The sequence below is a fragment of the Podarcis bocagei genome, assembly GCF_964188305.1.
Source record: "Podarcis bocagei genome assembly, chromosome: 2".
NCBI lineage: Eukaryota > Metazoa > Chordata > Lepidosauria > Squamata > Lacertidae > Podarcis > Podarcis bocagei.
This window is the reverse complement of record NC_138126.1, coordinates 100,341,120-100,362,636: the sequence shown is the minus strand read 5'-3', so window position 1 is coordinate 100,362,636 and position 21,517 is coordinate 100,341,120. Positions and strand designations below refer to the sequence as shown.

Here is a 21,517-nt window from a genome sequence, read left to right as displayed (position 1 = left end):
ATTCCAACTAAACACACAGAAAAGCTTTCTGACAGTAAGAGCTGTCTGACAGTGGGACAGTTTCCCTCGGGAGATTGTAGACTCTCCTTCCTTGGAGGCTTTTAAGATGTTGGATGGCTATCTGAGAAGGATGCTTTAGCTGAGATGCCTGCATTGCAGGGAGTTGATGACCTTCTGAGTCCCTTACAACTCTACATTTCTATGATTCTATATTCCTAGGGACACTGGTGCTACAGGTTCTACTGCCTAGCAGACCCACCTTTCTTTCTAATCAACTGTAACCTTTCCCCAGCCTGGTATGCTGAAAGTGCTGTTGGACTCCAACTCCCAACAACCCTTCCCAGCATGACCAATGTCAGTTGAGCAGTGAGGGTTGCAATCCAACAACATCAGGAGGACCACATGCTCCCCACCCTTTCCAGGTGGCAAACTCTTTCCCGTGGGTGTTCCCAAAATAGTTTATTTTTTAATCACCATGAGAAAAGCACACCAGGCAACATGATTGCTTCTCTTGCATGCCCTTGGTGGGTTTTCTGTTATGGTAAGAGGGGTAATGGGAAGGGCAGAGGAACTGCTAAGGTTGTCTCCTCATCACAGGAAGCAATACCTGAATTAGACAGAGATGACATTTCCCTCTGTGATTCAAACTATCAAAAATGAAGAATGTGAACTTTGCATCAATTTTTCTAGTTTCCCCTCCAGACTCCAAAGGAATGATCCACTTGGTACTATTATTAAAAGAATAACGAATTTCAAAAGCAATCCATCAATCCTTATTTCAGCTATGGAGACAAATTTTGAGTAAGGTCAAGAAAGGAAGGTCAAACAGCATGTGACAGATCCTAAGAGGACCTAAGTGTGCCTTTGCATTTAAGGCATAACGAAAACAAAGGTTAATCAGCCACATTGCATTAAGATTTCAGAAAACATGCTTGCTTGAAAGGACACATTTAGCACACCAAAGGGGCCTCAGCCACTATAATGTACAACCACTGATGCATTAATACACCAGGATGGCACTAGGATCTACAATTATACCTGCAGAATTTGGTTTGCAGCTACTATTCTGACACAAGGAGCTACAAAACGAGAAGTAAAGCAACTGCATTAAACAGTAAGTGACTATGCCAATAGGGAAGGGGGAGCTAGAAAAGAAGAAAAATGAGCACATCTGAAGGACAGCTTGTTTAATAGGTTCAATTATGTTTAGTACGTTCAATGCAACTTGCTTCCAAGGGGCAGAGTAATCCTAACCAAGGTGTGCCGGATCAGCGTAGCCACTGCTGCATTTGCAACCCCACTGCTTATGCTGGCTGAGGCATAAGATAGTAGCAGAGGAAACTCTGCTCAGTGCGAGAAGAGTCTGGAGCAGGTGCAGTGATCGGTCCCAATGCTGGATTGGGTGGAATGTCGTCAAGTGTCAGCCGTGTACCCAGCTCAGGATACATTGGATTCCAGGCCAGCAAAACCACTCCTCCTCTCCTGAATGCTCTGTTGGGGGGCTTTCCTTGGATTACTGTTGATGAGAATATAACCTGCATGAACTCCACCTGCCCATGCTTTCATTAGGTGGGACAGAGAGCTCCATATGGGAGGAGTGACACTAACATCACTAGGGGTGGAGCTCTTTATGAAGATGCCACCAGGTCGGTGATGTCTCTAACCACCTTATGAGACTTTATTCCTTTTTTATATTATGTTGAAAAACATATTAAATATTTTCCATGACCTCTGAAATTAAATGGAATGACAATAATTTAGGACTCTGTATGGGAAGTGGGGGACAAAGTCAACCTGATGTTTCAGGGGGAAAGTTGGGTTTCACAGAACTAGAAGCCAAAGTATTTGATCGACCCTTTGACACTGAACAACACTGACACAGACCTATGGGAACTGGAGTAGGTCTTAAATCAGCAACTGTACATAACAACCATGTACCACTTGCCAGTAAGAGAATGTAATCAGTGCTGGCATTTTTAGTTTGGTCACATCAACTGTGCACCAAGCAGACACATTTCTAAATAAAGGGCACCCCACAATATGACTGACTGGAGCAAAATCATGTCTAAGTATTGGAATACACCATAACCCAAATTGTATGGGGAAGCCTGCATTAAAAAACACAAAACACCACCAAGCATGCAATTACAGTACTTATTTCACGAAACAGCTTGCATATTTCATGACATGTTGTTTGCAAGTTAGCTATTATAAAATCAAATGTAAATGATTTATTGAGGTAAGCAAATAGTCTTGTGGCTTTTGGAGAATTACTGTGAAAATGCAAAAAAAGAAAGAGAGAGACAAAGCATTGTAAAGACGGCTTCACTTGCTTACATCCTCAGACCAACAAGTGTCACTGAACTCCATTCACCAGTGTGCAGTTCTCCACACTAAGTAGCACAACCAGAAGTGCTCCCCCAAGATCTGCAGCTTTGTTGCCCTTGCAGAGCTTCAGAGCTTCATTTAACAACAGACCAGAACAAACACAGCTAAACAGAGCAAGGCATGAAAGTAAGAGGTCAGCATGAATCGATGCTGTGTGGTACGAAATCCCACTCAAGGGGCTAAGAGCAGAACCAGGATGAAGCTAATGAGGCCAGCATTTGGGGTGCTGTGGCTGCAGGGAGAGTCTAACTATAACTACTAAAGTACAGAGGGCTCTGCTTACCTGCTCGTGATACTCAATCCCCATGCTGAGGGTATTGATCAGGATAGCTATCATGATCCCACGGCCAAAGTACTTGCTATCTACAATCTTCCGAAACGTCTCACAAACCACCTTCCAGAAGGCTAGGAATTTTAAGGTGTTTCTTCCCCGGGCTTTCCAACGCTGAGGGTCCCTCTGATCACTGTAGTGAGCGTCCTGAGTAAACTCATATACCCCGTCGCTGTCAGAATCTCCCACTTCATTGTCCACCAGCTCTGGATCATTAGCCAAGGTCTTCATGCAGTATGGACAACTATCTGGGTTGCAAGTATTGTTGGGTTTCCCAGACTGGCTGGAAATCTTGCAGGAACTTTGACAAGCACCTGAAACAAGGACAAAGAAAACCATACCCTCTGTTATTTCACTAAAAATCTTGGAAATCTCTTTCTGGAGCAGCCGAACAATGTTGGTGTCCAACTGCAGTTTTTGTAAGTTCAATAATTTCACACCAGATGTAAGAGGAGAGCCTCTGCCCTGCTTGAGTGGTTATCTCCAACCAATGCAAAAACAGTATTTGTGTATAACTTTTACCATGGCTAGAACAACATTTGAGCCATAATTCTTGACTATCTACTGAACCTGAATCAAGACCCTTACTATGAGATTGATAAGAGGGAGGATACGTTAGATTCTAAAAACCTGGTGATTTTTGATGCTAAGCCTGCCCCCTGCATTCTCCAGCACTGTTGTCAGAAAGGTCAGTCCCAATTTAATGGGAAGAGAATTGAAGGGCACAAGTCAAAGAGAGCAAGAGGTGGGAGGATGGGAAAACACAGAAGTGGGACATCAAATGAGCCAGAGTGGCCCTTTCAGAAATGGCTTAAACAGTCTCTGTTGAGAAAACTAGATCAAGTGCTGCATATATGCTGCAACTGAAAAAGGAGCTACATTCCAGTTTCTCCTTCCTCTTCCATAGCTTCTAGAACTCGCTGCCAGGTATGAGATCCCAAGGGACCTTGTTTCCCTGTCATTCCCTCCCCAGCAATTGTCAGCCAATGATTTGGAGGGCTGTGACACAAGTTAAGTTCTGCTAGATATTACAGGTAGGGGAACTACCAGACACAATTTCACTTGCAGGCAATGTGTTTGCTGTCACTTCTGCTTACATCCCGGGGTTCCGCCACTAGTGAGGAAACATGCACCAGCCAGTAAGCTATTATAATGAATTCAGGCAAGGTTTCATTTGAAAGAAGCTTTGTGCAGAAATTAGGCCTGTTCTGCTGCTTCTTTAAAAATCTCCATCGGTCAGAATTCAGAAGCAACTCATGCAACACATAGCAAGAGACCCATGAATGGCTACCATCCTACCTATGGGGAAGCTTTAGGTGTCTCAGCCTGATTCAGCACAAATAGCAGGATTACATTGTAGAATTTAGGTATCACAGTGAAGTGTGTGCGTGCATGTGAGCTGCCAAAGATGATGGCCCAGTTTCAACTAACCCAGCGTGCTAGCAGAAGTCTGTGCAGGGGCTCACACTAACACAACAGGGCTCGCCTCCTCTCCTCCCCCCATGCACCACCACATTTCCCCCAGATCTGGTCTGGAGGTTTGGGAGAACCCTGAGAAGAGAGCACAGGGCTAGGAGAAGGAAAGATCATTGCACCCGGCAAGCAGAATTCTTGCACTGATGTAACAATCATAAGAGTATGATGTTAAATTCCTCCCAGTGGTCTGGACACCATTTTCCCATAGGATCACTATTTTTGAAAAGCATCTTCCAAAATACATTTCTGCAAGAGGAGTCTGGAAACTCCTCAAAATGTTGAAACTTAAAAATGCTCTCCAACTTAATTTCTGTTGCGTTTTCTTCAAACAGAAGCTTCAGTGGTGTACATATAAACTGGGCAAGTATTTCTCTATGGAGCAAGACCTATGAGGTCAGAATTGTCAGCTCTCATCACTGCAACCCAACACCCTTCATAACAACACAGCATGCTCTATGTTTTGTGATGTGCTGATTTAAGACAGCCTTTCATTTTTCATACTCTAAAGCTGAGAGGAGGAGGAGGTAAAGACGCTGAAACATTTATGTGTTTATATATACAGGGTGAGTCCTTTAAAAGAGGCCCCATGGATACAGAGTACACATGTTCCACGGGGCCTCTTTTAAAAGACTCAGCCTATATATAGCTATAGGACATGCAAACACACACAGTTGACACAGTTTATCCTATTATATCTTACCTCCTTAAGCTCATGACTTAAGAGCAGATAGGATACTTGGGTGTGTGTGTGTGTGTGTGTGTAATATCCTCTGAATTTCTTCACTTTATCACCTATACAAAAGAAGAAAATCCATGATACTGCTCATTTCCACACCCTAATTTATTGGAAGGACAGATCCTGAAGCTGAGGCTCCAATACTCTGGCCACCTCATGAGAAGAGAAGACTCCCTGGGAAAGACCCTGATGTTGGGAAAGATGGAGAGCACTAGGAGAAGGGGACGACAGAGGACGAGATGGTTGGACAGTGTTCTCGAAGCTACTAACATGAGTTTGACCAAACTGCGGGAGGCAGTGGAAGACAGGTGTGCTCTTGTCCATGGGGTCACGAAGAGTCGGACACGACTAAACGACTAAACAACAATTCCTAAGCCACGAATGTCTGCTAACTAACTTTGAAGATGAAAAAAAGAGAAAAAAATGAGTGACAGCTGTCCACTACCAAGAGTTCACAGTCACCTCATTACACATTTGGCTATTAAGTTAAAACAAAAAGCAATCAGCTCTTCTGGCACCTGGAATATTAGGAGCTGTAATTAGAGACAAGCACTGCAGCCAGCAAGCTGCTTGGGTGTTCCTGCTGTTTGCTGATACTTCAGCATTAACAACTTCCCCCTAAACATATCATTCTCAAATCATTTCTCGCAATGGCTGAGGCCAGCTGACAGATGGTACCCCACCAGACGACAAGGATACAAAGAGTCTCCCGTTTGTGCTGGCTATGGTGGAATGAAGAGTTTGTCTCCAGAATGCACCTCTGACCCGGTTGTAATGTCTCTCTCATTTCGAAGCCAGCAGGGGAAACTCCCATGGCCGATATAAGGCAGATAATAAGATTTTGGCTACCTGGCCCTACACTGCATCACATCCAGACAGTTTTTCTTATGGATCTCTCTAATGACAAACATTAAAAAGCAGAGACATCACCTTGCCAACAAAGGTCCGTATAGTAAAAGCCATGGTTTTCCCTGTAGTGATGTATGGAAGTGAGAGCTGGACCATAAAGAAGGCTGATCGCCGAAGAATTGATGCTTTTGAATTATGGTGCTGGAGGAGACTCTTGAGAGTCCCATGGACTGCAAGAAGATCAAACCTATCCATTCTTAAGGAAATCAGCCCTGAGTGCTCACTGGAAGGACAGATCATGAAGCTGAGGCTCCAATACTTTGGCTACCTCATGAGAAGAGAAGACTCCCTGGAAAAGACCCTGATGTTGGGAAAGATGGAGGGCACAAGGAGAAGGGGACGACAGAGGACGAGATGGTTGGATAGTGTTCTTGAAGCTACCAGCATGAGTTTGACCAAACTGCGGGAGGCAGTGGAAGACAGGAGTGCCTGGCGTGCTCTGGTCCATGGGGTCACGAAGAGTCGGACATGACTAAACGACTAAACAACAACAAAATGACAAACATCATGTTCTGCTCATGTGTTAAAGGGGAAAGCATCATACACATCTGCATATATACTCACAGGTGTGTGGCTGTCTACCAAAACACATCATGTTCAGATACAGCAGCTCTTACAAGTTACATAATGTGCAGCCTGATCCTATGCATGCTTGTTTGAAAGCAAGTCCCACTGTGTTCAGTTGGGTTGGCTGCAGTGCACTCCCAGGTAAGTGTGCTTAAGACTGCAGCCTAAGAGGTCACCTTCCTAAGAAGTTAAGGAAGAATGACCAAGTTATCAGACTGTTCTTCACTGTTATGAAAGAAAATGGACATAGGCAGGAAACAGATGCAAAGACAAATTCACTTTCTGAGTACAAAGCCCTGAATATTTGCACATTTGCAATGACGTGCGTCAGGGATCGGGAGCCTGTAGCCTACAGGTGTTGTTGGACTCCAGTAACCATTGGTCCCAGCCAGCATACATACATGAACAAAGTTCTTGCTTTCCTCTCTCATTGCTTTTAGACAAATATTAAGGCAACGGCAACTCTCAGAATGATGGAATGACTGCTCCAACTAAATAGGAGGCCTACCAGTCACCACCTTGACATAATGTGTCCTGCAGATGGAGAAAGTGTGGAAACAGCACTTCTGTCTCTAACACATAGGCCCAGAGAAGGATGTTTAGAGCACTGGTCTTTAACTGGTGGCTTAGGGCCTGGTTTTAGGTGGGTCGTAACAGCAGCATGGCCCCCATACAAATATGTGGTTAAAAATTAATTAAGAAGGTCCTCAAATGAATATTTGGGTTAAAGGTGGGTCCCTCGTCTGAAAAGGCTGAAGACTGCTGACTTAGAGCAGGTGGGTCTGGTCTGGAATGCTTTCTTCATGACATTCATTTTTCTCTCCATCTTACTGAGGGGCACAGAACAGCCGACTTGCTATCAACACAAATTTGCTTAACATGCTACTTTGTTACAACCAATTTGAAAAAATAAAGCTCTATCTTTTCATTCTCTGGCCCCATTTCATGTTTTCCAGTGAGGCAGGTTGGGAGGAGGTAATCAACACACCCAAAACGAATTATTTCCGATGAACGGGTTTTGTTAGAACCTTATAAACTAACTTCTGTCTTAGTTCTGAACTGAGGACAACCCGAATCATCCTGAATCTCACCTGACCCTAATCAATGGCAGCCCTGCCTGGAAAGGTAAGTTAGGGATGAACAGCGGCTTTGCCTTCCATCTAGGTGATATCTTAGTGGCTGACACTCTACCCAAACACTTACCAGTGCTCTGTGTCTCCAGGAGCTTCTGCATTGGACTATACGGTCCCGGGGGGATATTAAGGTTCATCAGGGTGCTGGCCCCAGGGTTCAACGTGGGCTCTGCTAAACCTTTTTCTTTCAGCAGTTCATGGGAGTTACTTGGGTGTACAGTAGGGTAGACCTTGCTGCCAACCACAGTCCTGGGAAGCACCTCTGGCCCCGGTAAGCTGAGACCAGGCTGAGGCGGGAGAGATGATCTGCAGCGAATGGGCTCAAAATGACAGTCTGCATGGTAGATGCTGTGAACGGACTCAGCGTTGCTGGCCGTGGGGTGAGGATTGGCTGTTGGAGGGAGCATCAGCCTATTTGCACCATTGTGAAGCGAGCTGGTTTCGACGTCGCTGATTTCAGGGCTGGCGCGCGGTGCCTGAAGGCTTCCATTGCCCAGGTGATAGTGGTGGTGGTGGTGATGGTGGTGGTGAATGAGATGATGCACCGAGGACCTTTTCCGCGGCCGGTGTTTGCACGGCTGCCGCTCTGCACTGCTCTTGCTAACCGGGCTGGAGAGAAACCCCATCCTCACCCCTGTGGTTCGGTAGACCTCCACCAGTTGCTTGCTGGCCTTACGGAGGACGTAGACGAGATATTTGAGGAGTTCGTCATAGCAGCTCCCCGGCTCTGAGAAGCTGGCCAGAGTGCTAGCATTGGAGAGGTAGCGGATTCGCTGTTCCTTCATCAGCTGGCTCTCCCGCTGCTTAGTCTCCGAGAACTGAGTTGCTATGACCACTAAGCAGAGGTTTATCATGAAGAAAGAGCCCACCTATAAGGGAAGGAGGGATGTGTCAGTATTCCTACACCCAGGGAGGAAGCCTGAAGCAAGTGTGTCTGAGAGAGAACTAGTCATTAAAAAAAATATCTTCAAAACTAGAGCTGAGCTAGCGTTTCTCTGAAGACTCCCTCCCCCCTGCCTCCCCAGGAACATTTCTAAGATATTTTCTTTTTCTGAACCCCCTAGTAAAAGAGAACCACTTCATGGAATTTCCCACCACCATTTATTTTGGTAGCACCCACTATTCCTACGTCCACCACCCCAGCAAACCACCACCATTGCCCTGATACAACACTAGGTCATGTGGTCCAACAGTGGCAGAGCCAGTGTTAAGGGGAAACCCCAAGAAACTGTTGGAAAACTTGTCACCTTGGAAAAATGATCCCCTTCTCTCTCCCCCCCCCCATCAGTATGCAAATAGTGGGAAATTTCAAGCGACACTCTGCTCATAGTTCTATTCAAAACCAACTTAAAAAGACCAAACAAGTATTATCTCATCACACGATGAAAAACAAAACTCTGACACCAAATCTCTTAATCATCTGCCCTCAATATTATGGTCTGAAGGCACAGAAAAATCTGGTGTGGGGTCTGGTCATCCGTTCCTGGAAGGAAAGCTTACTGGGACTAACAAGGGGACAAACTTATAGGGCTGGATCCAGATTTAAGTTGATTCCCTTTGATTTCAATAAGAGTTGAAGTCATGAATAACTGGTCCCCTTGACTAACTGGTTCCTGCCTCCATGACTGCCTGCCTGCACTGCTCATTTGCTTCCCCACACTGCTTCTGGGTCCAGACTGCTCCATTACACAGAGGAGAGGTTAAGGCAAGCGGAGGTTGCTCCTCCTCCTCTTCCCTCTTGTAACTGTTCCTACGCTTGGTGAGGGCAGGTGAACAGAGGATAGTGACACCAGAAAGCAGACACAGGGTGAAGGTGTTGCAGGGGCCATCAGGGAACCCTTTGCTAGGCTACAGGCCTTGGCAACTGCCCAATGCCAACTCCTGACACCGATCCAAGCTGTCTCCTTTTGTAAGTCTACAGCTCTGTTATCCAGAGGTGGTGTGCTTATGTATACGAAACCACACTGATGTTCTCAGCCTCAGGAGTCACTCAGGAAGTGCACCTGTGTCTAAAAATCACAATATGGGAAGCAGCTGACAACAAAGGCTAGTGTCATGTAATACAAAACATAGCCCCAAACCCCGTCCCAGTCAAGAGCAGTCATCATCACATTCTGTGTGTGACTCACACGGGGTGGATATTCCCTGCCCTGTTCTTTTCTTTCCTTCCACGTCAAAGACTCTCAAGCTTCCTCACCTCAGGGACACCCACTCCTCAGTTCCGCAGATGACACAAAGAGCTCAAAGCAGAAGGGAGATTTATTGTGACTTAGAAGGGTTTCTCTAATTTTTGCTTCCCGGTAGTCAGAGCTTACTTATTATCACAATTAAGTAGCATTTCTTTCTCCCATGCATTTACTTTTCAGGACAGATTTTTCCCTCGCAGAGAGGATTGGCAGCTTTGCAAACAGATCTCCCGCTTTGTTAACTGGAATTGCGGAGAGGCTGTAACCCAACTACAGCAGCTGTCTGCAGCAAAAGATTGGATATTTTACTCTGAAACAGTCTTTTCATCAGGCTGCATTTTCAGGAGATCATGATCATCATTCAGCTTTGAAAAGGACCTAGTAACTAGCCTCCTCTCCTGGCTACCGTATACCTTCAGATATACGATCCGTGCATGTCACCTGAGCAGTAGGAAGATGCTGATTCATTTTCCCTTTCATTGCCATCAAGGAGGAAAGGAAACATACAATCTGTTCATACCCCACATGCTTATGAGACTGCAAGTCAGTGCACCTTGCAGCCATTTAGGTATGATTAAATATCCATCTCAGCCTAAGGAATCTAGAATGATCTTAGCAAGCTGACCTCTAAGTGTGTTCATAGTGCCTAAGACCAAGTCACTTTGTTTCTGATCAAAACAGAACAAATTGTTCCGGGGTTTATAAACATATAAATGTTCTTTGTCCATGTGTGCTATCACCTGTAATACTATGGGGTGTATCTGTGTATCTGGGGCACCGCCCAGCTAAAGTTAAGCATTTTTCTGTTCCACTGATTTCAACGCGAGTTAAACATGTGCTAACTCCTGTCACTGAAATCATATGACAAAAGTACTTAGCCTTGGCTGAATCATGTAAATAATGTTTATGCTGGCCTCAGATGTTGCAAAATGCCCTTTGAAGCAGAATGCCATGTGTATGCTATGCTCCAAATCAACAAACACCTCATGCCTCATTGCTTTCCATTACTTTCTTCTTACTACCCGTAGACCTTCACTATCACTTTAGTCAGTCGGTGCTCTCATTTGCCACATCTCTCTCTTGTATGCACAAGAGCCACAGGGAGGAAAGTTAGAATGCATCCTTTGCTAATGGGCTACCATCTCTCTCAGGCTCCACTTATAACTCTCCTTTCCTCTGTCGCCCCCCCCCATGTTTCTTTCCCTTATAACTCTTGAGTGCAACACCTCTGGTTGCCATGAAGACTAGAGAGATAACTCACAATGATCAGGAGAATGAAATATATGAAGTTGTAGAACGAATGAGCATCCATGACAAAGTACATAATATCTACCCAGCCCTCCAGAGTGATGACCTGTAGGCAAGAGAAAAGGAAAAGGAAGGCATCAGTTAGCTTGTACCAGCGGATGCAGGACTCTCAAGGATAGGAAGCATGGGCAAGCATCTATGGATGTTCAAGAAGATACACCAGTGCTATTACTTATACTAGGTCATCAGTCGGATCTCTTAACACAAAGGCTATGAAATCACTAAAGAATGACAAAACCCCAAAGTAAAAAATCATTTCATACAAGTGTCGACCCAATGCTTGATGGAACTGAAGAATAACAACTGGCGATTCTCAACCACAAATTATTATTCTTTGCATATAAAAAATTACTTCGGGACAAAAATAAAGGTTGACCTAGCTTTCCCTGTCACCGAAGGATAGCCTGTTGATACAGCAAGCTTGGAGTCAGTTGAGTCCCTTTGTTCACCTGAAATATTGCAATCCATGCATATCCAATGTTATCGAAATTGATTGCTCCTTTGAAAGGGTTGTGCTCCCCTGCAGAGCAGTTTGTGTAATACTGGTTCCAGTTGACACAAGAGGTGTTCGTGGTGTCGTTGTAGGAATAATAGTCCAAGGTGCATTGCAGACCTTCTTCCCTCCTTGTTGGGATGTCGCGACAGTAACGCATCCCATTCTCTCGAGGCTGAGAACAGATAAAAGGGCTTTCATCTTCATTCTCTGTCTGGTAGTAGGGTTCCACCTCGATTGTGTAAGGGCTTAAAGGAAACAGAAAAGTGCAGGTTAAATACTCAGTATCAGCCTGTGTGTGTGTGTGTGTGTGTGTGTGTGTGTGTGTGTGTAGGGAAATGAAGGAAACCTATTTCTATATAACTGAGGGATGCATAGTGGTGTTAAAGGGCAACAGACTGGAAAATGTAAGAGGAAAGTACTCATTCACAAAGTTAACAGGGTAACCTGTGGAACTCATGGCCCTAAGATGTTACAAGGGTGAATAGGATAATTGGGTTCAGAAAAAGCCTTTACACAAATTAATTGAGGGTTAGGGCATTTTGACTGTCTGGGAGTACAATTTCATTTTTCCAGATGTCTTTAAACTGTGGGTATTTTGAAGTTCATAATGAATAGCATATCACTCCAAAATGGCTCTTTCTTGAACAATTTCATCTAAACTGCTGGGGATCAGCTATCAGAGACTGGGATGAATGGTCCAAATTTTCTGATTCTAGTACATCCATTATTATGCCCTTGTGGACTGCATACAGCAACTGAAGTTATTTGAGGGAAACGAAAATAATAATAATAAATCTGGTTTGCATAGTTATTGAAATACTGTACAGTATTTAAGTAAGAGCGAAAAATGCCAAAAGTCATGACCCTTACTAATCTAGCCTTAAGTGCTCAGGATAAACATTAGTCAAGATGCTCATGAACTTTTCTTACCATCCCAGTAGCAAAGGTAGGGAAGAGAGGGTGCAAGAAAGCAGGCAACAGCCTGGTCTATCTAAGCTTGCTTTTAACGAGTTTACATTTTAAAATCTTGTGTGTTCTATTGGCTCAACAGCTTGAAGCTTTCAAACTAGTGTTGCCCTTAAAAATAAAGAAATAGATTTGTTTATACCTTGTCCATTTTTTTCAGTCAACTAATGCCCTCCCACCCCAACCTCCCAGGATTGGGTTAGGTAAATAATGGGCTTTATAATGTGATATATTGATGTCTTCTCACCCCACTCTCAATATTTTCATTGTGCATTCTCAAATGGCAATTTAGATGAATGATATTTAAAAAGGACTGACTAGGCAGGCATTTTCAGACTAGAAGTAGATGGTGAAAAATTCTTACTGGGATTCAGAATATCTTTTTTAAAAATGCTACTGTTCCTTTCTAAATACTTCCCTTCGCATGGCAGGCACCACTTGTGTTTCTGGCATTAGAAATGAACATTACTTCAGAAGATGCTACTGGGATAATAAACCAATTCAATGCATTCGCCCTGATATAGAAAGGGAAGTAAGTGCTGACTTGTTGGGAATTAGCATACTCCTGCCTCAATAAATGGATACTTCACTGATGCCACAAGGACTCATTGCAAAAAGCTGGTGGAGCTATATTTAAGGCGAGTTCAGCCCGGTTAATTCCTGAAGTATTGCTTTTAATGCCACAGGAAGCTTAGCTGAAATCCTGGCATTCTGGTTCAATTAAACTCAGACCAGTAGCTGCTGTGTTGGATATACCCAGAATTGATCAGCAATTCATTTACTTTATTGCCAATTTACCTAGAGGGATTTTGCATGTTAATGAAATCCCAGCTCTCTTTGATAGAGGGAGTGGAAGCAAAACAAAAAACAAAAAACGACAGAAGACTTGCACAAGTTTGGGAGCCAGGAAAACACATGCGTACACACATGTACACACCTAACTTCTGCACTATTTTGAGAGCCACTTCTGATCTAGCTGTACGCTGCTTACGTCTTAAAAACATAACTGGGGAATAGACTGGAAAGTTCATCTCCATAACACCTGGAAAATTCTCGACTTCCTGTGCATTATCAGCAGAATGTTGTGTTCAAACCTGCTTAGACTGTTCAAAAGTTACCAATATGCACTACATTTTCCCCACTCTAGCCCACTTCTCCTTGCTTGAAAACAGCCTTGAGATTCACTACGGAAATCAACACACCAATTCAGAGTAAGTTAGTAATCTATAAGTAACATTGAAATTAATGAGACATCAGTGTGACTTTTGGATCAGGCTCAACAAAGGTGTAACCATTTGAACACGCTAAGGTCCAATGTAAATGCATTCTTAATGCGCCATCTATTTGGGAACATTGCCTACTAATAATGTCTGACACAGTACTGATAATCATAAATCACAACAATCATAAATCAACAAGACAGCCTCTACATACTTCAAAGGTGTATTTTGTTAACAGGTACCAACATTATTAATAGTGAGTTGCTTATATTTTTTATGGAATTACCTTTGTGTGGGGTGTGGGTTGCTACTCTTAAAAAATCCTGTTGCTAAGAAGTATAGCCAAAATGGTGCCCTCCCTATGTTGTTGTGACTTCTAACTCACATCAGCCTCAGCTAGCATGACCAATGGTCAGGGATGACAGGAGTCAAAGTCTGGAAGGCAACATGTTGTCTATTCCTGCTCTCCAAGAAGGAAAACTAGGAAAAGAACCTATGAATCTTGCACCAAAAAAACATACCACAACAAGAAAGTTGAAGTGATAATATGCAAACGGAGTGTTCACCCACAAAGGCAAGCAAACAGAATGGAGGAAACAGCGGCAGCATGACGCAGACTCCTCAGATCTTGCTGGGATTAGCATGTTTATCTAAAGAAACTCCTTGCCTCACCACCATGCACATATAAAACCCCTATGCAAGCATATCCTAAGAACGTTTAGGTGCCTCATTCATACTTACAAACTGAAGTTTTCTGGAAGGAAGCAGCGGTTCCTGAGCAGCCCTGCCCAAAGCTGGACTCCAACAATACCAAAGATGAAGAAGACAAAAAAGCAGAGGAGGAGAACGTTTCCCAACATGGGAAGCGTGTCCAAAAGCAGCGTGACCAGGATGCGCATACCTGAGGGAGCAAAGGGAAAGCAGCCACTAAATGGGAGAAGTCCTACTAAGTTGGGTTCTTCTTGCTTCGAAAGCTAGGCAGAAGGGTCAAACTTGCCATCTGTGAGCTCAGTTCCAACCTTATTCCCCCCCCCCATTACTGTACCATATTAATTCCTGGCAGTGGTTATAGTCCGTCTTACTGTCCACCACACATTGCAGAGAAAATGGCATTTCCCCTCAGGAATCTAAATTCTTCAACAGCTAATCTAAACTCATGGAAAATATTGTCATGGCCCATGTAACATGGTGACTGTGAAACTATAGATGGTACGGTGGTAGTTTCAGCACCAGACCACAGTATATAATGGTGCTGCCTGGAACGTGAAAGATGGGGGTGATGCCAACCTAGAATATGTACAATGCCACCAAACTTCTGGGCCTCTTAGAAAGTAAAGGATTGCAATTCAGTTGAGGCTCATGTGAAAGTCAGCAAGAAAGTCACTCTATGCACAGTGACTGTTTGAATGCCCTATGCCATATGTTTCAATCTATAGATGCACTCTATGGTGGGAGAGCAACGCTAACACAGAAGGTCTCCACATGATGAGGGAAAGTCACGTAAAAATCGGCTTTCAGCCATTACAGTCACCGCACAGAACATAGCCATGTGGAAGTGATTTTCATGCTGAGACTCACTAGCAGCTGGTATATGGTGGGACTCAGTTGCAAAGCCATCAGTGCATCTGCCCCATCTCAAACTCATGGCTGTCCTGCCCTACCGGTGTTGGGAAGACATCTCTCCAGCTCTGCCCCTCTAAACCACCTACTGCTGTTGGGAATGAAGCATGTAAAGCAGACCTGGGGCCAGCCCTACCATTAGACAGGATGAGAAAATATCTCTGGGGTGGCAGTTTTACTATTACAGGGCAGCACAATGTCAACTATTTAGGTTTTCACCACACACCCTGCCTCTGTGTTGCCACACATATGCATGTCTAGTCTAGGGGTTTCCCCCCCAACTTCCCTTCCTGAACTTCTTGCACCTCTCATGTTTCAGCTGAACTGCAGTGACCACCTTTCTTCTAGCAATTATCCTATTCCTTCAGCATCAACCAGCAAAGTGTTTAACCAGTTAAAGTTTCTCTTTCACCTCATCTCTCTTTGCTTGGAAAATTCACCTGTGAATTTCTGTCTGCCACGGAAGTGTAAAAATCACAGGAAGGAAGGTAGCGACCCTAGATTCTCATACGTCCTGGCCATTCTACACTCCTTTTGCAAGCTCAGAACCACCCTATTCCCTTCTATTGCAATACAATATAAATTAAAATCTCCTTCCCCATCCTAATTCATTCCCTGCAAACATGCAGAACTTTACAAGGCAGTTAATTCGTACAACATTAGGAACATTCGGTTCTGTAACAGAAAGACAAATTGATGGCGACTTAACTTGACATTTGCCAAAAAAAAAAAAAAATTGATTTCACCCGACATCTCTGTAATATTCTGTTCATCCTCCATCTCTTTTTGTTCTCTCTCTCTTCTTTCTTGTCTCTTTCATCCACAACGCAGTTCATATTGATCTTATTTAAAGAAACCTTTAAAGCCATTTCTTTTACCTTTATACCTCAGCAAGAATTTTTCATTGTTATGTCATCAGATCGCCTCTTTTTTTTACTTGCTTCCTCCCATAACAAAATAATAGGCTGCCTTCCATATACTCACATATACCCCATCACCACCAGCACCTCCAGCCTATTGTTAAATGTCTTGTATTTGGTCCCTGCGTTTATTATTGATTCATACTTGTTCCTTGCCTTGCTTCCTTATGCTTCTGTGTGGTCCTAGCTTTGCTGCACAGGAGCGAAGATGAATTACCCGGGATTTGCAAACACATTAAATGAATTACACCCACAGTTAGACAGTGGCAGATAAATTCAGCCATCCATCAGCTCTGCTAGGTGGGGGGAAAAATTATGAGCAAGATACTTGAGCTATAAAATGATAAAAGCGACAACAATAACAACAGGGAACATCCTGCCAGATTAAGTTTAATTTAATGGGATTAGAAAAGCAAATAGAGCCTAGGAATTTCCGGCTTCTGACAGATGGATCACAGTCTGAGTACCTCATGTTGTCAAGGTAACTGGCTAATTTGACAAGATGGGTCCTTTCTTTTGCACTACAAAGCTTTGCACTCATGCATAGTGTTAAAGAGAGGGGAAGGATTGAGACCCCAAATTTATCTAGATACTCTGGTCGATTGGATACACTGGACTTCAGATGCAAATGAAATTTCCTCAGAATATTTAGGTGCTGTTACTGTATTGATATCACTAGCACAAAGCATCTTGTTTTAAGTTTTATGGTTGTTGTTTTTTTTAAAAAATAATAATCTGGAAATTATTAGGAAGATATACAGATAAGAGAAGAGCAATTCATAATGTCCTAAATTATTTGACCAGTGACATGCTGTCAAGGAACCACAATCAACCTTTGGGAGTCCGAGAGAGAGAGAGAGAGAGAGAAACCAAGATGTACATACCATCGAAAGCCTGAAATCATTTTTCAGGATTAATTATGGGTAGGGATGGGGGATAAATTAAATTCAGTGTGCATTCTAAAGTGAATCTGTCTAATTCAAAATTTCCGGAAAAAATATGCAAACTGAAAACAGCTATCCTTCAAAAATTCCCACTTCTCTGAATTATGTTATGCAGCTCTCAAACAATATAAAGTATACAAAATGCATATATTATTTTAGTACATTTATTTATTTATTTAACAATATATATATAGTGCTTACATGATGAAAGGCCTCTAAGCAGTTCGCAAGGAGAAAGCATATATTAAAAAATGCACCTATTGGTGTATACAAAAATGCTTTATGTTAGGAAAAACTGCTTGCCAAAATGTGTACGTCAGGAGAATTGCACTCAAAGACTTGCATCTTTTTTTTATTAAAGAAAACAATAACCTGAAATTAAGTTTGGGAAAAACAAGAAATTCAGAGGAAATGACACTGGCAGATTCAATCATCCCTGTTGATGGCGAGGGTCGGGCAGTCTCAGCTGCATACATGAGGCAGTCTTTCAAACATGGTCAGCTGGCTATACCTTAGTTTAATGTTTATACCTGCCCTTCACCTTTGCCAGAGCACCTTACAAATGTCAATATATGGCAACAGGGCAGGCATTCTGAAATGAAAATGTAAGGAAGTCCCCTGCTTGGGACTAGGATTGAAATCCCCACCATCTAGAGGGGGGAAAGTCCTGGCAAGAAGCACTGAAGAGTAATAGAGCAACAATCCAGGAAGAGAGGCTGAGATTTAAAAATAAAAATAAAAATGTGTGTGCAAAAATCCCCAATTCCCTAAAATCATTATTTCAGTTCATTCTTCTCTCCGCTTTTCTTCAGAGAGCCGAGAGGAAAGTGAGCTATGTAGCCCATCTTGTTATTTCTGGAAGGTCAAAGAAACCTTGTTTCACACTGACATACCCAGATAAAATGGATCATATGAAAAGCATTGGCTGGAGAAGGACAAAAAGCTGTCATAGCAATGCTGAAGATGTGGATCGGGCAAAGTAGTGTTGTGAATTTTTTTTTTTTTTTTGGGGGGGTCCCTTATTCACAGTCCCTGGATCCAGCAAGGATTCAAATTGCTGGAATAGCTAGACAAGTTTCTCAGTAATGGTTCTCCAAGTATGGGATGTTAAAGTAACAAAGGAAGTGCCTCTGGTCCAAACAGCCAAACAGCAAGTGGGTACTTTCACCTCTTTGTTAGAAAATCAAAGGTGGAGTTGGTGTGTGAGAGGTAGGAGATGGATTCAGGCTGAAGCCTACGAGGCAGAGCCCTGCCTGATTTTTGCTGGAATTCAAGGCTGTGGCAATGGAAGAAGCAAGGCCTTCTTGGGGTGTGGATGGTGTGAGCCCCTCCATCATAGGCTCAGGTTGCACATACATGAAATAAACCATATGTCGACACCAGTGTGTCTGCTGTCCCTCATTAAAAAGGAAACCTGGGTAAGTGCCTGGAACCTGCTCGGAGGCGTGCAATAATACAGCAAGGAGCCATAGGCTGAGCATACACTCCAGAGCACTCTGAAATAAGTGGAATCCAGTATGGTCCAAGGACTTGTTATATTTGAAAGAAGAGTAATTCCCTTAAACTAAGCTATACCTGGCAGCCCTAGGAAGGAATCTGTTGGCCTCCAGATGTGAATGGACTCCAACTCCCATCGTATGCAGCCAGCATGGGCAATAGTCAGGGATGATGGGATCTGGAGTCCAGCGACACCTGGAGGGCTGCAGGTTCTCCTCTCCTATTCTACATCATCTTTCATACTAGTGCAAGCATGTACACAGAGAGAAGCATATGCTGTTTCTAATAGTCTACCCTCTCTTTCCCATCACACCTCCTTGATGCCTCCAAACTCATTTTTTAATTTTCCTATAAAGTGATTCACATGAGACCCTTTTCCAGAAGCACTGTTCAAGCAAGGGAAACAAAATAGCAAGTCCTTGCCAGTCTGTTTGATTAATTATTCACTCTTTTTTTGAGGAGATGGCTGAGATGGATGGACTATTCATTAAAAAGAACACATTGGTATCAGGCTCTACATAAGGGGAGTCACAATAGCAGTCAGCGTGGTCAAGAGATGTAGGCAAGCGCGTTAAATGGGATTTTGGAAAAGATGTAAAATGTCCCACTTATTTCCAGATTGTCAGAAATAATGAGCTAGTTTCAAGGGGGAGAGAAAAAATGGGGAGAAAAGAGATTTTCCTTACTAGGAACTCTGTTAATGGCTCTCAACGGCCGGAGTACCCTGACGGTCCGAACAGCTGAGAAACTGACATTCTGCAAGTCCAGAGAGTATTCCAGCATGCTGAAAAAAAGCAAGAAATAAAGGGAACACATCAGAGTTCTGCAGGAAAAAAGTTAGACGCATCCCAAATCAAACAATCGACACATGGTGCCAGGAGAAAAACTCCCTAGCAGGACTTCTGTCCATGACTGAAGGGTCCTGGAGGAATTAATTATGGGTTTAATTATCATATCAGAATAAAGTTCATGAGCAAAAACTGTTCTATAAAGTCTCCTGTCCCTCTTATCGTCTGCATTTTTAATGCTCTTTTACAAAAAAAGTTTCTGAGGGCCGAAAGTTTCCCAAAGATTCTTTTACCATTGAGGAATGAGAGCATCCAGGGAGGAACTTTCCCAGTTAGCATAAAAATAATACGCTTTGATTTGTTTTGTGGTTTCAAGACATGTGACCCGGTCAAAGGCCATTTGAGCAGGAGCAACGTCTCCGTTTATGGGATCGTCTTGGAGCAAGCTATATGTACCTATATGAATTATCTGACAGAATCATTTTCACACAATAAAAGACTCGTGGGAATTGCTCCAAGTGAGGCCTCATGTTGATGTAAGTATGTGGAAGCATTTTTTCACCAGTCAATTTGCACCTCAGTTCTCTCACCTCTGAAAGTCCTCTGCCAAAACGTCTCATGGCTCAGATCATTCATCATCTCTCCTCGGGTCTTTTCACTGGCTTCCCATCCCCTTCTGTATCTAGCACAAACTTCTCTATAAAACTATCCTCAGCCTTCCACCCCCTCCCTCAAACCGCCGGCCTCTCTTTTAGCTCTTGATTCTCTATCTGTGATTTTGTCTCCTCCAACATTAACAGGCCCACTGAAAATCTCAGTCAAAATACCTAAATCTGAAAATCTCAGGCTCACTTGAACACCCCCACCCCACCCCATTCTTCCCTGCTGTATTCCATGGGTGGAACTCACTTCCTGAATATGTGCAAACTCTCTCCCTTCAAACCTCTTCACAAAACCCATCCATTCCATGTGGCCATGGCACACCCCTTCCATCTTAATTTCCAAATGTAACAAAGCTTTAAACTTCTCTCATATCCTTCTCTCTCTCTCTCTCTCTCTCTCTCTCTCTCTCTCTCTCTGTGGCTCAGATTCCAACTTCCTTGGGGACCAGGACCTCTTAATTTTGGCTATAAAATTCTGTACACTACACTGATGTTCGTGACTGGACTTAACTTACCTTTACCTTTTTATACCAGCTCTCAATGGGGACCAAACCAGCATGGCAAGAATTCTTTCTTTTTTTCCTTTATTATTTCATAAAATGTATATGCCACTCTTGTAAAAACACAAAAACAAAAAACACCTCCAAGTGGTTTACAATAAGGATTAAGCAATAAAATCAGGAAAAAGTTACAACAGTACTTTAAAATATACAAAAAATAAAATACTAAAGCGGTTTAAAATTACTTCGACTTTCTGAGCATCTTGGTAGGCTTGCCTAAATAAGAATGTTTTTAGCAAGTGTTGAATAGTACAGTGAAGGCGCCTGCTTCATCTCAGTGGGCAACTTGGGGCACGTTGGAGGTTTCTATGCCCACCACCCAAGTAAAAGTGCCATGTCTATATCCCACTAGTAAGATTTGCCCACGCACAAAGCCTAATGTTGCTCTTTCCTTTTCTGTCCTGATACAGCTCTATGTTTTCCTATGTAATATCAATATTTCTTTAGGCCTGTGGGCTTTACAATAAGTAAAGCTGTCAAAAAAATGTTGCCTGTGGAACACTAAAGAGCTCTGGATTGTTTTTTGGTAAAACACAGAATGTGAGGTTTTTTAAAATTAAAAAAAGAAGTTAAAAGCTTTATTTAATTTGTTCCAAAACTGCTTTAACAAGAAACAAGCAAAGCCAGAGTTCTTTAGAACTCAACAAGTTGCATTCGAGACAGACTCACATTATAAGTTTGTTGTGAGGCTTGTAAAGCCTCCTGGAGGACACAGGCAACCACCAGAAAGAAAAGTTTGTGTGAATCTGTAAAGAAATACAATGACACCTTGGTTTATTAACTTAATTCATTCCGGAAGTCTGTTCTTAA

At 43.0% G+C, this 21,517-nt stretch overlaps 1 protein-coding gene across 11 annotated transcripts in view; it reads right to left on the bottom strand.

Annotated features, from left to right (window-relative positions):
- CACNA1G (calcium voltage-gated channel subunit alpha1 G) overlaps positions 1-21,517 on the bottom strand; it is a 330,748-nt gene that overhangs the window by 132,835 nt on the left and 176,396 nt on the right. For all 11 annotated transcript variants that reach the window (XM_081184510.1, XM_081184519.1, XM_081184511.1 and 8 more), the window contains exons 4-9: positions 19,384-19,481; positions 14,458-14,617; positions 11,484-11,775; positions 10,988-11,080; positions 7,611-8,409; positions 2,672-3,033 (exon numbers count right to left, since the gene is read on the bottom strand). In XM_081184510.1, coding sequence (XP_081040636.1) covers positions 2,672-3,033; positions 7,611-8,409; positions 10,988-11,080; positions 11,484-11,775; positions 14,458-14,617; positions 19,384-19,481 — 1,804 coding nt within the window. The remainder of the gene's footprint in view (positions 1-2,671; positions 3,034-7,610; positions 8,410-10,987; positions 11,081-11,483; positions 11,776-14,457; positions 14,618-19,383; positions 19,482-21,517) is intronic.